This window comes from Tyto alba, unplaced genomic scaffold (assembly GCF_018691265.1).
Source record: "Tyto alba isolate M040663 unplaced genomic scaffold, T.alba_DEE_v4.0 Super-Scaffold_2, whole genome shotgun sequence".
In the NCBI taxonomy this organism is placed as follows: Eukaryota; Metazoa; Chordata; class Aves; order Strigiformes; family Tytonidae; genus Tyto; species Tyto alba.
The window spans coordinates 73,934,076-73,948,315 of NW_024881282.1; the positions used below are offsets into that span (position 1 = coordinate 73,934,076).

Here is a 14,240-nt window from a genome sequence, read left to right on the forward strand (position 1 = left end):
TTATAACACATGGCAGTCAATGCCTGCCTGTCTCAATCTAAGATTTGCACATGAAGACATTTATGGAAAAACATGCTTCATTTCATCTTACGAAGGCCAAGGAATGTCCAAACCCAAGAGATACATGTAACTGGAATTATCAATCTGAAAGATGGGGGAAACTGGAGAGGCAATCCCCTGAAAATATTTGGGTGGGTATGTCAGTAAAATAAGGAATTCTTGATTGTTGAGTAGACATGAAAAGTAAACCCACTACAGACATATCTGAAAGCACTTGGAGTAAGGTTTGGCTTGACATATCACCAAGGTTCTCAAAGACATGTGCCTTATTAAAAGAAGGATAGTATTACCATGATGGTTATAGAAGAGGTGAAAAGCTTAATTGAGATTAGTACAGAATTTCTCAACAGAACAAAAACTTCTCATTATTCAGGAACTAAATACTCTACCAAATGACCTCTACAGTTTGTGATACTATTAAGTACAAACTTTGTATGCTTGTCTCGAGACTACAAACATGAAAAAAGTACTGGACCATTGCAGATATGGGGTAATAGTGAGGCAACCTGTATTGCATAACCACTGTCAACTTCAACACTCAGTGCTAGTTATCTGACATTCCGATACAGAAAATTTATCAGTCTAAGTGTGAATAGGGTGCAAACTGAATAAAGTAAGAGAAAATGTGAGGAAGATCTATGTTTCAGTGGGTCCTAGTGTTTTGAGAGCCTAGAACCTGTAAGTGTTCTACAGGGATCACCTCTTTTTGGATAGTCTTTGAGAGAGCAATAATTGGGCAGTATTTGAGTAAGCAAATAATCTGACAGAGGAACCAAACAGAAAACCATCATCAAATGAAAGGTCCTCAACAATGCCTGCATTTCTCTAGACAAGATATAGTCTTGAGGAGTAATTATTGTCTCCACGATTGAGACACTGCATCTGCAGCACCTAGAGATGTTTGAAAGGACATTCTGAAGACCACTTGAGCTTTAAAAAAGATTGAAAGGAGGACCCTTCCAGAGATGGGGAAAAAGTTGGAGAAAGATGACAATTTATCTGGTAATTCAAACCTCAGGTTAAACAGAACTTTCAGTTTTGCAGGCTGAAACTGCAGTGAGGCAGAGGATGGAACAGTTTTCAGATCACTCAAAAATTTACAGTCTTATCCCTGAATTTACAAAACCTAGTCCTCTGGCAGTCACAACCACAGATAAAAGGATAGGATGAATATATAGGAAGTCCCAATTCCAAGGTTCAGATGTTTTTCTATCAATTATTTTCACAGCAAGATGACAGGAGAAAGAGCTTCCCAAAACAGGCCAGCTGGCTCCAGTACAGCCTCATTAGCAGGCAATGGCACTCAGATGTGAATAACTAGCATAAAATGCTCATTAAGCTTTGCAATGTCTCTGCCTCCTCATTAAAGGGAATCCCTACAGGAATGCACTTAGTTGATCCTGAAAGAAGCATTGCTCAGAGTTATAAATGTGGCTAGCATCTTCTCTCTAGGAAGACAGAACATGCAAATATCTAATTGTGAATAATGTCTCAGAAGTTGATGCTCTCTTGAGGAAAAAAAAATAAAGCTGTGTCATTCTGGAAGTAGATATATCTGTACATCATCCTTTCATGATAATACAACTGGGGCATGCAAGGCCAGCCCGAGCAAATCTTATACATGGAGGTTGTCTTGAGAAGGCATTTAATGAATCTAGTAACCCAATAGATTAAGAGAGTAAACATTACTATTAAAATGTCAGATTCACCTGCTTTGTATGACTAGATTTATTTTCCAGGAGAAATTATCAGGAGCAAGTGTTCACTTCTGTACCTGGCCAGTCTGTAAAATAAAGTGCAACACTGAAGTATGTTCTTGAACAAAAACACTCATAGTCACAGGGATAACAGGCTAGTGCACTACTATAGTGGGAGCAAGAGTCTTCTGCAACAGACCGCATTGAATTCAAAGCCCTTAACAGTGTCAGAAACAGAGTGAGGTTCAGGAGACATCCTCATACTTGCCAAGAGCAAATACTATTAGGTTCATGCCTCAGAGGTGTAATCCGCTGGTGCTTGTAAGATCAATGAAACTGCAAGTCATGTCTGTCATGAAGGCAAAGAATGTGCATATGCTCTTTTGCATTCACAATGAAGGTTAGTAGCAAGGCACGTTTCAGCCTGCCTGACAGACCAGTGCAATGGTGACCCTCTAGGCTTGAGATGTTTTACCTTCATTTTGATGAAGGACAAGAGTATGCTTTCATGGTAGACTTTCCACAGAAATTTTCACTGGTGATATACAATCTGACTTGGAGTTGGCCAGCCCACGGCAGCCATGGAGCCCTGAATCTCACAAGGCTTTTGTAAATGTCCAAAGTAGATAGATCTGAAATTTAAGCTTCAAGTCTTTCTAATTTTCATTTTGAAAGAATGACAGAGCTTACTTGAATGCCAATCAGAGAATGGAATTCAAGCTTCTCAAGCTGCTTAAGTATAAAAAGTGCTACTTCAGTGAAGACTAAAACAGCACTGGGCATTCTCTTCTTTGTACATATGTTGGCAGAGAACAGGAAAGACAAAATAGTAATGAACTTCAGAAATAGAGTGAAGAGAAAAAGCTCTCTGATCTCAAGTGACAGATCATAAAGAACATTCAAGTTACATGAACATGGACTGGACTTGACTTTGTGAAGAGAATGGTATATTCAAAGCAGTAAATACCATTAGCAACAGAAGACATACAATGTTGTCAATTGAATTATTGTTATTTGAATATGAAGAGCCATTAAATACATGTAACTAAGCAAACAATCCTGAAATGCAATGCAATAACTTAATGAATAAAATAAGACAACAAATGTCTCTTAGACACCAGACTTCAGAGGGTCCAGAGTGAACAGTTGTCTAGCCACAGCACTGTCAAAAGCACCAATGACAAAATAAAACTTGAACACTGGAAAGAGCTGATCAAAACTCATGAACACTTTCTCATTAACAAATATCTATCCACACCACATATACAAAAAGGAAGGCATATTTCAAAATCTTTAATAGGGACAACTGACTTGGGTCCATTTAGTAACTGCCATACAACAGAGCAGAAGAAGCCAGACCTGAACAATGCTTGTTTACCCAAGAGAAAATATATTACACAGACCCACACAACTCTGAAATAATTGTAAGAGTTCTTTTCCATAGAATCTTCACTGATATCTTTTATTTTCTCATAGCTAATTTAAAACTTTAAACTTCATCTGTTACTCACTTCAGACTTCGCTTAACCTAATCACCAAGTGATTACAAACTGCTCAATGGATGATTTTTAATCTACATGTTTAAAATAAATTTCAGGAATTTTCTCAGAAAACAATGTGTAGCGTGCTGAATAATTTACCACTTTGAAGACAGAAATAACTACAAGGACCTTCAAGAAGTTAGCAACATTTGTCTTACTGAATATGGGTGTCTTGAAAGTCAGCGCCTTTCTCTGACCAAGTCACCACAAGCTTCCAGTAGAGTCAACTAACAGCTGGTCAAAACAGTCAATGGAATTGCAGTAGTGCAATTCACTGCGGCAGTTAGCATGTTAGGCCTAGATAGTGAAAAGCTAGTGAACTTTTGTTTTAGTAGAAGTAAACAGAACAGGGCCAACCTCTTGTTCTAATCGACAGGATAATGGTGGTGTGCTCAAATAGACAGTCAAACTATGCAACTAACCTGCTCACCATGAAGAACTAAAAATATGTCCTGAACAAGTAGAGAGTGTGTGGTGCTGAGGCTCTCCTGGGTCAGCCCTGGTAGGAGCTGGGCAAGAGCTGTTTCTCCAATTTTGTTACTGGAGTTTCCCCACCTGTCTTGTACCTCTGCATTCCTCTGTGGGTGTGGAGATGGGACTTCAATGGGCCGATGGCTTTCCTGGGATGGTCTGGAAGCAGCCAGGGCAAGGTATTGTTTGGGCTCCATCGTCTGCCATTGTGCCTCTTTTCCTTTGTTTGCAGCCAAGTTTTTTAATCATGTAACCTAACACATCTATTATACCACTTACTATACTTGTCCTCAAGGCTATTTCCTGGACAGGGTTTTAGAAGTTTAATATCCAGAATGGGATTAAGAGGAGAATCAGAAAACACTGTTGTCTAATACCCATAATATTTGCTGAAGTTAACCATTTTGTATGACTGTATTAGAAATCTAATACTCTGATCATCTGATTTTTCATTGTTTGTGTGGGGCTTTTTTGCAGGAGCCAGATTACAATTAGCAGTTTCCTACTGTTCCACAGTAGCCATAATTTGTTAAACAGTAATTTAACACTCATAATACTGATGCAGTCAATTTGAGGTTTATTTTGGGGGTTGGTTTCGGTGTTTTGTTTTGTTTTTTCCCTTTTTGATTGTTAAGTTTTATATAATAGCTCTTTTATTGCAGACAACTTTTGATTAGCTACTGAAATTGAAGGACATCTCAAAGTTAAGATTCATCTGAAAACCTTGATGACAACAGAAAGTGATGCAGTTTTAAAGTACAGTTTTCTGGGTAGTTTTTCAAGTTGTTTAAGGAAGTCATACAATGAAGTAGTATTAATTCTAACATATATTGTGTTATTGTGTGCATAGAGGTGTGTTTTTAAGTTTAAATAGTGTATAAGAATTTTCCTAAATTATGCTGCAGATACTGAAACCTTCCTCACCTGCAGAGTTGAAGAATTTATTTACCTTTAAACAGTTCTCAGTGTGCATAGTCCCACCAATACAGAGAAGGGAAATAATAAAGAATTTGTAGTGATATTAATAGAACTGTTTATGTATAGGACAATTAAGCCTTTGATTTAAAAATAAAAGGTGTAAAAAGTACTGGTGTAGTCCTTGGGGAGGGAGCAGGAGAGGTTGCAGAGGGGGCAGGGAGGATTACTAGGGATTTGTCATAAAGACTCTCTGTAAATACAGCGATCAGGTGACTGAACTATATATTTGGAGCCCCTCAAAAATCAGCAAAATCCATTTATTACTGACCTCGGTTCTGAATATTAAAGAGAATATGAATCATTGTTGAAGGATGTTGCAGCAGTAATGATCACAGCACTGTATTTGGTTTGCATGGCAAAGTTTTGGTAGCAGGGGGGGCTACAGGGGTGGCTGCTGTGAAAAGCTGCTAGGAGCTTCCCCCATGTCCAATAGGGCCAATGCCACCTGGCTCCAAGATGGACCCACTGCTGGCCAAGGCTGAGCCCATCAGTGACAGTGGTAGCAGCTCTGTGATTACATATTCAAGAAGGGAAAAGAAATACCCGAGGAAGAGAAAACTATTGCCAAAGAGAGGAGTGAGAATAGGTGAAAGAAACAACCCTTCAGACACCAAGGTCAGTGAAGAAGGAGGGGGAGGAGGTGCTCCAGGTACCAGAGCAGAGATTCCCCTGCAGCCCAGGGTGAAGACCACAGTGAGGCAGGCTGTGCCCCTGCACCCGTGGAGGTCCATGGTGGAGCAGATCTCTGCCTGCAGCCCGGGGGGGACCCCATGCCGGAGCAGGTGGATGTGCCCAAAGGAGGCTGTGACCCCGTGGGAAGCCCACGCTGGAGCAGGCTCCTGGCAGGACCTGTGACCCCATGGAGAGAGGAGCCCACTTTGGAGCAGGTTTGCTGGCAGGACTTGTGACCCCATGGGGGACCCACGCTGGAGCAGTCTGTTCCTGAAGGACTGCATCCCACTGGGAGGGACCCACTCTGGAGCAGTTCATGAAGAGCTGCAGCCCATGGGAAGGACTCACATTGGAGAAGTTCTTGGAGGACTGTTTCCCATGGGAGGGCCCCCACACTGAAGCAGGGGACAAGTGTGAGGAGTGCTCCACCTGAGGAGGAATGAGCTGCGGAAACTATGTGTGATGAACTGACTGCAGCCCCCATTTCCCCCCGCCCTGTGCTGCTCAGGAGTGGGGAGGAGGCAGGGAAAACTGGGAGTAAGGTTAAGCCCAGGAAGAAGGGAGGGGTAAGGGGAAGGTGCTTTTAAGATCTGGGTTTATTTCTCATTATCCTACTTTGATTTGACTCATAATAAATTAAATTAATTTTTCCCAAAGATGACTCTGTTTTGCCCATGACGGTAATTGGTGAATGACCCTTCCTTGTTCTTACCTCAACCCACAAGCTTTTTGTTATATTTTTTTCCTCTCCCCTGTCCAGCTGAGGAAGGGAGTGATAGAGCAGCTTTGGTGAGACCCTGGCATCCATCATCCAGCCAGGGTCAACCCACCACATGCACTCATGGAATTCAGCAAGAGAACTAACAGCTTACATTTGTTACAAATCAATTTGAATCATCTACAGCTGAATGTAAATTAGGGAAACTAAGTCGAAGGCTTATTTTGATAAAACACTAACTGAAAATGTTTTGCAAAGACTTTTCAAGGTTTTTCATGTTACTCAATTTTTGAGCATGAACTGTATATGATAAATGAGTCCTGCTGAACAGCTGAAATTTGCCTGTGTACAAAACCCAAATGATTGGAAGACATTTACAGACAGAACTTAGTCAAGGCTAATGGGCTGGCAGGGCATAATTACAGGAGTGCCTCCCTGCGAAGCAGTGCTAGCCAACCCCTGACATTTATGATTCAAAAGGATTTGTTTCAGCTATGCATAAGTCTCAAAAATTCAAGTAGATTAAATCCCATGAAAATATTTTCTAAACTTATAATTAAAGAAAGTTTACTACGGTTTTTGTAATGGAAATATTTATTTTACATTCTTTTAAGTTTTTCATGATTTCATAAGGATCCTTAGATTAAATCAAAGGAAAACTAAGTAAATTCTCTTTCAGTTTATCAATTTAAATGATCTGTTCTGAACTGTTATTTCATCTAGAAAGAGTTCTAAAAGCAATCTAAAATTGTTTTTGGCATGAAAATAGGAAACTTCAGATGCTTTTCCAAGCTTACGCTTGTGTTGGAATCGTAAAAAATTAAGAATTTAATTGGATTTAAGTATTGAGAAGAGTTTTTAGCACGACAGCTCAACACTTCAGAGTTCTTGAAAGAGAAAATGTGGGTCTCCTTGAAGCTGGACACCGTTTTCACCAAGATTAAAGTTTAGGGCCACCTCCACAGAACATCACCACATTATTTGATACAAACTAGAGGAATTATTTTAAAAGACTATTTTATCAATGGCATTAAGTTCTTTACATAAACAAGAAAAAAGTCTCTAATAAGATCTAGGAAAAAAGGCTACCACTGATACATTTTGGGCACTGATAACAAGATACTGAGTTCTGAGATTTTTCCCCAAAACTACTACTTGAACTAATGTTTAAGTTTGAAGTGGACAGGTACAGGATACAAGATATGTACATGAAAAGGTAAATAGTGTATAAACCATATAAAACACTAAAGATAGATATGAAAAGGTCACCTGAGTAACAAAAATGGTTATTTACATCAAATATATACAGAGAAGAAAATGTATGGCTAGGAGTATATTTCTTAGGAATTTTACATCAGATTAATATTAGATCGTTAATATAACTGGATTAGGGAGTTTTCTTTTATTTACAATTATACTAAAATAATATCTAACTACATTCTGAATTTTGACAATTGTTGTAGTTCGTCCAGGCCCTGGTTCTTGTTATTTGAATACAAAGTCAGAATATGTGCTCTGTGTGGTGTTTTTACTAAATTCTGGCCCAGAATACTATCAGGTTTGCTAAGCCTAAAAAATTCATCTGCCCTTATAAGGAAATCAGTGATGAAAAGTAAATGAAGTAACCCTGGTACATTACTCATAACGAACCCAGTAAAATAAAACAAGTAGAATGTTCCATCAGACAGAGTAACCAAATTAATGATTATACATTGCAGTGCGATTAGTATTATAATAATAATAAAAAAAAAAAAAAAAAACAAACAAAACAAAACACAACACACAAAAATTCCAAACCAAAAGGTATCATCACCACATGAAATGTCCAGCTGTACCTTTAAATGTTTACTTTTAATGTCATATGTGAATCTGTAGCATGCATTTAGATAAAAATTGTAAAATATTTTCAATTACTCAAACAATATTTAGGAATAGAAAATGAAGACTGTTCAAATAATTTGTATTTTAAATATCTGTACATCCCTATGAACAATGGTTTGCAAACATCAAAATCCTCTCAGTGGGAGAAACATCCATTGATTGTAAGCAAGTTTTTGATACATTTTGAGAGATAAATAGAAAATATTTGATAATCCAGACTGTCTCATTGCTTGGGAATTGTGTTATTGGGAACAACAGAAATACAAGCAGGAATGTCTGAATTTGAAACAGTGAGGGTTTTCTTCATTGATGCTTGAACAAAAGGCAATAAAGATTAATGTGTTAATTTGAGAACCAGAAAGAAACACATTTTTAGGATTAGTATACTCAATACTATTCCTAATGCAAGATGTAATGAAATTGACAAAAATTTTGGATGTGTGAATTCCTTTGCTAATTGTCCAAATTGAAACTTAAATTATCACGGTCTATGAAGAAAGACTTCTATTGTACCTCACCATTTATTCTTAGAAGCCATGCCTGTCAATTCTGTATATCAAGATTCCTCACAGAAAAAAAAACCCACAACTCTCACCTCATGAAGCAGTATGTGTTCATCCAACATTCAAGAATGACATACTTACACAATTGATTTTTCCAGTCTGCTCCCCTGTGATCCAACTATTTCTCCCAGTGTACAAAACATTTGTCCCAAAAAATCCTGAAAAGCAGTAACATAAAAACTCTGAATTCATATTTCATATAGAAAAACATTTGGTTTCCCATTTACCTGGGCTGTTCACTATTGTAAAACACATTCTGCAGGAACAATGCATCTTAATAATAATTATGCAATAATGAATCATAAACCAGACTCATTATTACATATTTCACATAACACTGCGTTACATTTACAGAAGTAATTCTAATGAATTACAATTACTGTTTTTATATTGCCTTTTTCATCAACAAAAATAAAACTGACAAGGAAAAAATTTAAAAGCATTAGAAACGTGACTGTTTTTTTACCTTCCTTAACTGGAGCATTTTAATAAATTTGTCTTTTATGAAGAGGCTCTACACTGATTCTATTAATTTATTGGAAGTTAATTAAATTGGCAGAAATTCAAGCCTGTGCAGGAACTCTATGAGCATCCTGGATTGACAATTATACATAAGCATTGCTTTAATGACAGACTTTACTTTTGTGCTTTATAATTTACCTATATCACTAAAAACCACCTAATTTTCATTTTGTATCTCCCTGTAGCGTAAGTACTATAAAAATATGAATGAATTTTCAAACTGTTGTATGTATATTGAAAAAAATTTGATGCTTCAGTGCAATTCCTTATCTTTCAAGTGAAAAGAGCTTGCTAGCTCTGTTCTTCCCAGCATCATTGGCAGTAGTCCTAACAGTAGCTTGTGAGATTTGTTCACAAACAGTAATGAGAATCAAGACACTATAAGTACTATACAGAAAACCATAACTTTGTGATACTGTGTATAGCAGTGAATATTTGTACAAATAGTTCTGACTCTTCTCTCAACCCAGGCCACTCATTCCCATCTCTAAGATGTGTTAGTTATGGGTCCATATAGTGAACTGGATATGAGAACTAATCCCACCGAAGAAGAAAATAAACCTGCAAAAATAAATTTTTCAACTATGTCCTTTAACTGATCTGACACTGCAAAACTGTTTCCATAAAGATTGTCTTTTAAAATGTCTAAAATTAATCTGAAAATATTGAACTCCTCATTAATTTTTAAAAACATCGGGCATGATATATTCTAAAATAACACCATTTTCTACACTGAAACCATGTACCATTTTCCTTTTTTTTTTTTTTTTCCCCCAGTGGTTTCTATGACTAATTCCTATTAGTTCCATAGCCTGTTATTAATGACAATTGTTCAGTACTCTTGGTTTTTTTCTTAAATCAGGAAGTTACTATGATCATAAAAGTCTAATTTCAGGTAGCCAGTTTTAGAAACATTATTACAGACAGCTACAATGGCAGCACTGTCTAGTCTGGTTACTTCATACATCCATTATAAAACCTGCTTCATTTGCTTCTCATTTTGTCAAAACTGAGTCACTGAAATTCATCCCCCAAACTGTTCAACTATTAAATGACTTGCCCAGTATTTCAAAGAAATGGGTCAGCAGCTATTTTTAGGAACAGGGAAGATCTTATTCCACACAAGGTGACTACACGAGCAGTCTAGCTATGCAAATACTACTGGCCTGATATTTTTCAGAAACATCAAGCTCCCAGTGCATGGATATCCGCAAAGCTCTGATCACTTCCTACCTACTCACTGCCCAAATTCTTAAGAGCTACAGGAAAGAGATGCAGGAAGCTGGCAGCAAAATGAACAAACCAGACCAACCTTGAGCACTTGGGAAATGATGGAAATTAATTGCTGCAGTTAAGAAACACATTTCTAGCTACCATCTTTCATAGGGTTCTCAGAGCTGTCTTCTTCATGTGCATATTACTTGGCATAGTTAGGATGTCTTCAGCACAGACCAAGTCTACAGCTACCTGTACTTCAAGACTTCCTCTTACAGACAATGGAGGGAAATAGATATTTCTGATATTAATGTTAATGTCTAAAGAATAAAGTTTCTCCCTACAATTGAAGATTCCAGGAAATTTGCACTGTTTAAAAAACAGGACCTAATGTGTCTGAGTAGGCTTGGCCTTTACTAATTAGAATGTAACAGGCACGTATGTAATTCAAGATCTACTTGAATTCTTCAGAAGAACATTAGTTTGTTTTCTCATTGTTTTGTCCTTTTTTCCATGAGCTCAGCAAGATACTCAAATCTTCATTTCCTGTTCCAGTAATCAGACAATCAAATCTAGGCTATATATTTGCATATATCTTTGTCTGCACTTCCATAGTGACTAACTTATCTTGTGTCTTATCTTTTTTCTTAAAACTTAATTATGAGGGTTTTGTACAAAGAAATATGTTTCAGAGAAAAAAATAAAAGAATTTGGATAAACTGGTTACTACAGAAGTGCAAACAATCTTAAGCAGAAGCCCAGGATAAGGCTTTATCCTTGCTGAAGACAGCATAACGAAGACTTCTATTTCCAGCATCCTCCTAGCTAGCACTGCAGTTATTCAGACCACCTCTCCATGATGACAGAGATGGAAAACAGTTTGCCTCGGGCTTTAAATCTTTACACAGAGGATCTAACTGGAGATCAATAGCTAAAATTCTTATCTTTTCACTGTGAAGCAAACGCACATAACATTCCTTCCATTATTATTTTTTCACTTGTTCCAGATTCTTAAAAGTTCTCTTACCAAAGCCTTCCTGTATTTATTTTAAAAAATTCACTCAGAGGCCTCTGAATTCTACTCATGCATCTTTACATTTTAAAGTTACTATTTAATCCCTTCACTTCAAGATGACATGAGCATATAAGGTTTATACTAATACTAACTGTGACACAATCAAAACATGTTTACAATTTTTAGGACCCAGGGAAGAATCAACAAAATGCCATGTCTCATATCTGAAAAGGTATATGTCTGCTTACATATGCCCTTTACAGGAGGAATATTCCATTAAACTTATATTCATGAGCATCGTATATGTTATTAACCACAGCACAATCACTGTATTTGTCGCTATGCATCTGGTATTACAGTCAAACAAAAATAAACATTTACGAAAGCATAAGCATTTTAGAATAAAAAAGTATAATAGCAGGGAAAAACTTACATGTTTTGATAGGTTAGGACTCTTCGAGTCAACATCATAGCTTAAAAAAAAAAAAGTTAGAGTTGTCAGATGACAGATCTGAGGGCAATGTAAAGAAACAAAAATGAAATAATTCTTTCACCTATTTCAGTGTGTGAAATTTACACAAACAAATATGTGAATAGAAATTTCATCAGTAAGGAAACCAAACTAAATCATCAGATTATAGGATTATGGTTCACCAGCTATTTGAAAATAAATAGTTTTCAAAAAAGTGCAGGCTACTAAGAGCAATCATTCTGATACTGCTCTTTGAACAATTAAAGCTACCAAAAACAAGAACAAAAATTTTAAAATTAATCTTAGAAAACAAAGCTGTGAATTATTATCTTAGGTAATTTTTCACCCATTTGACTAAATAAATAGAGGTAACTGACAATAAACTAAATTGCTTTTAACAAGAGTTTGACTTATTCTTTTCAGTTTATCATAATCTTGTTCTTCCTCCAGCTGGAAAATGCCATTGTTTCCCTTCTACTATCAAGTCATATTTCAAAAAAATTACTCTGTGAATTCAAGATAGATTAAAAAAAAAAAAATCTTGGGAGATTACTACTCTCTATGCTTTCATAGTCTCCCATCTTTATCAGATCATTCACAGCAACATTTTTATAAAATCCTACATTCAGATTCAATACCAGTAACTAAACTGAAAAAGTATCCTCTGTGCCCATCTCAGCCTCCCCTTCATGTTGCCATTCCCACCGCGTGGTATGCTATCCCTTCAGTCATGCTGCTGCACCTGGTTGTTGGGATGCATTATGGACCAGACCACAAGTCAGAAGAATGGGAATACCATAACGTAGCTGGACATGATGCAGCAGAGTCAAAATTTTAGAAACTTATTTGTAAACAAAGGAACGACCATAAAAATCATTAACATGAGTTGTTCTTTTTTAAAAACAGTAAGTAATTGCGTGCTGACTGGTGAAACTGAACAGAAAACACAACTGGTAATTTGACCCGAGGGCTAGCTACACAACTAAAACCACTCCTTCACTGGCAAAATCAGTAACAAATCATCAAATATGAACAGAAAGTGGTCTGAGATGTTGATGGCTGGACAGTTTAGGAGGGGGCTCGATCATTTTTCAGAACACCAAAAATCAGAGTTATATTCTCCGCTTTCTCTTTGTTGCAAAAAATAGGAATCATACAAGGAGTTTCTTTCTTTGAAAAATAACACTCTGGCCAACAGTAGTACACAATTTTGCTGAGGAATTTTAAAAAGGAAGCTTTCTAAAGATACTTCTTTGTTGATCTAAACTAGAGTTTTAATCTGTGAGTAGCTATATGAGATTCACATATTAGGTAAGCACAGAGTATGTCTGATATTTACAGCTTTTTGTAAATAAACAAACAGGAGCCCTTTTCTCTGAGTACACGAAGAAGCAAACGGGAGACTGTATTTTCATTTCCAGCTCCAAGTCCTTTTCAGATAGCACTTACCCAGAAGTTCTCTACACTTTCCTTTCTTTGCCTAGACAGAGCCTAGCCTTCTCTTTCTTGGATCATTTCTTTTGCTCTTCTCTTCTATTACACTGCTTCCTCCCCGTAACATACATGTATTTTATGAGGAGCAAGAGGCAACCAAATCAAGATTCTTATGCAGCCCCAACTGCGTCTTTATTTCAGCAATTGCTTACCTACACTTGGAGGAGAACCCTTCGTTTCACAAAGTGATTCGCCCTTACTTAGTTACTTTAAATAACAGGCAACAAATACACTCAGCAGATTTAATGACATTACATTCAATTTCTAAAATAAAAAATGAAGTCTGCACCAGGCTTCCATGGTGAAGATGAAAGAATCTGCACCTAGCCATCTAAATGCACCCTGTAGTCTATCTTGCCATTGAGTATTTCCTTTCACTCCATGAAATTACTGAAGTCCAGATGGAAACGGCTAACTGCTATCTTTGTATTGAATACAGTGGAACTTTATTCATCACTCATCACTCCAACACTTCTTGTTAACTTAGGAAGCATTCTGACATGCTATAAAACGACATTTACCGCTAAAGAAAAGTTAGACATGGGGTTTTTTTTTGTTTACATGATATAGGAAATGATGCCATTCAAGGGCATTTCAGTACACCCTGCTGGCAGCTTAAAATAAAATCAGCAAAACTACACATAACTTTATTAACATTGCTAACATACAACTACTAGGCATCATACTTTTTCTTCCACTGTTACAGGAAAAGCAATCACTAATGTGATCAGTGCTCTATTTATTTTATGCCCTGCTGAACATACAGATTGATTGACATTCCAGAAAATTGGGGGTGGGGGTGGTGTTGAATTTAAAAAAAAAAAAAAAAAAAAAAAAAAAAAAAAATCAAGAGACTGTCAGAGTCACTTCAAAGCAACTATTTGGATAAGTAAATGGCACATTAAGAGTAAAGCCTAGAAGATTTAAAAACTGCTTTACCA

The 14,240-nt window shown here is 36.9% G+C and overlaps 1 protein-coding gene across 2 annotated transcripts in view; it reads right to left on the reverse strand.

The window, feature by feature from the left end:
- The window catches only part of CPNE8 (copine 8), a 108,389-nt gene that overhangs the window by 57,388 nt on the left and 36,761 nt on the right, over positions 1-14,240 (reverse strand). For both annotated transcript variants that reach the window (XM_032996327.2, XM_042793286.1), the window contains exons 5-6: positions 11,767-11,806; positions 8,663-8,739 (exon numbers count right to left, since the gene is read on the reverse strand). In XM_032996327.2, the coding sequence (XP_032852218.2) occupies positions 8,663-8,739; positions 11,767-11,806 (117 nt within the window). The remainder of the gene's footprint in view (positions 1-8,662; positions 8,740-11,766; positions 11,807-14,240) is intronic.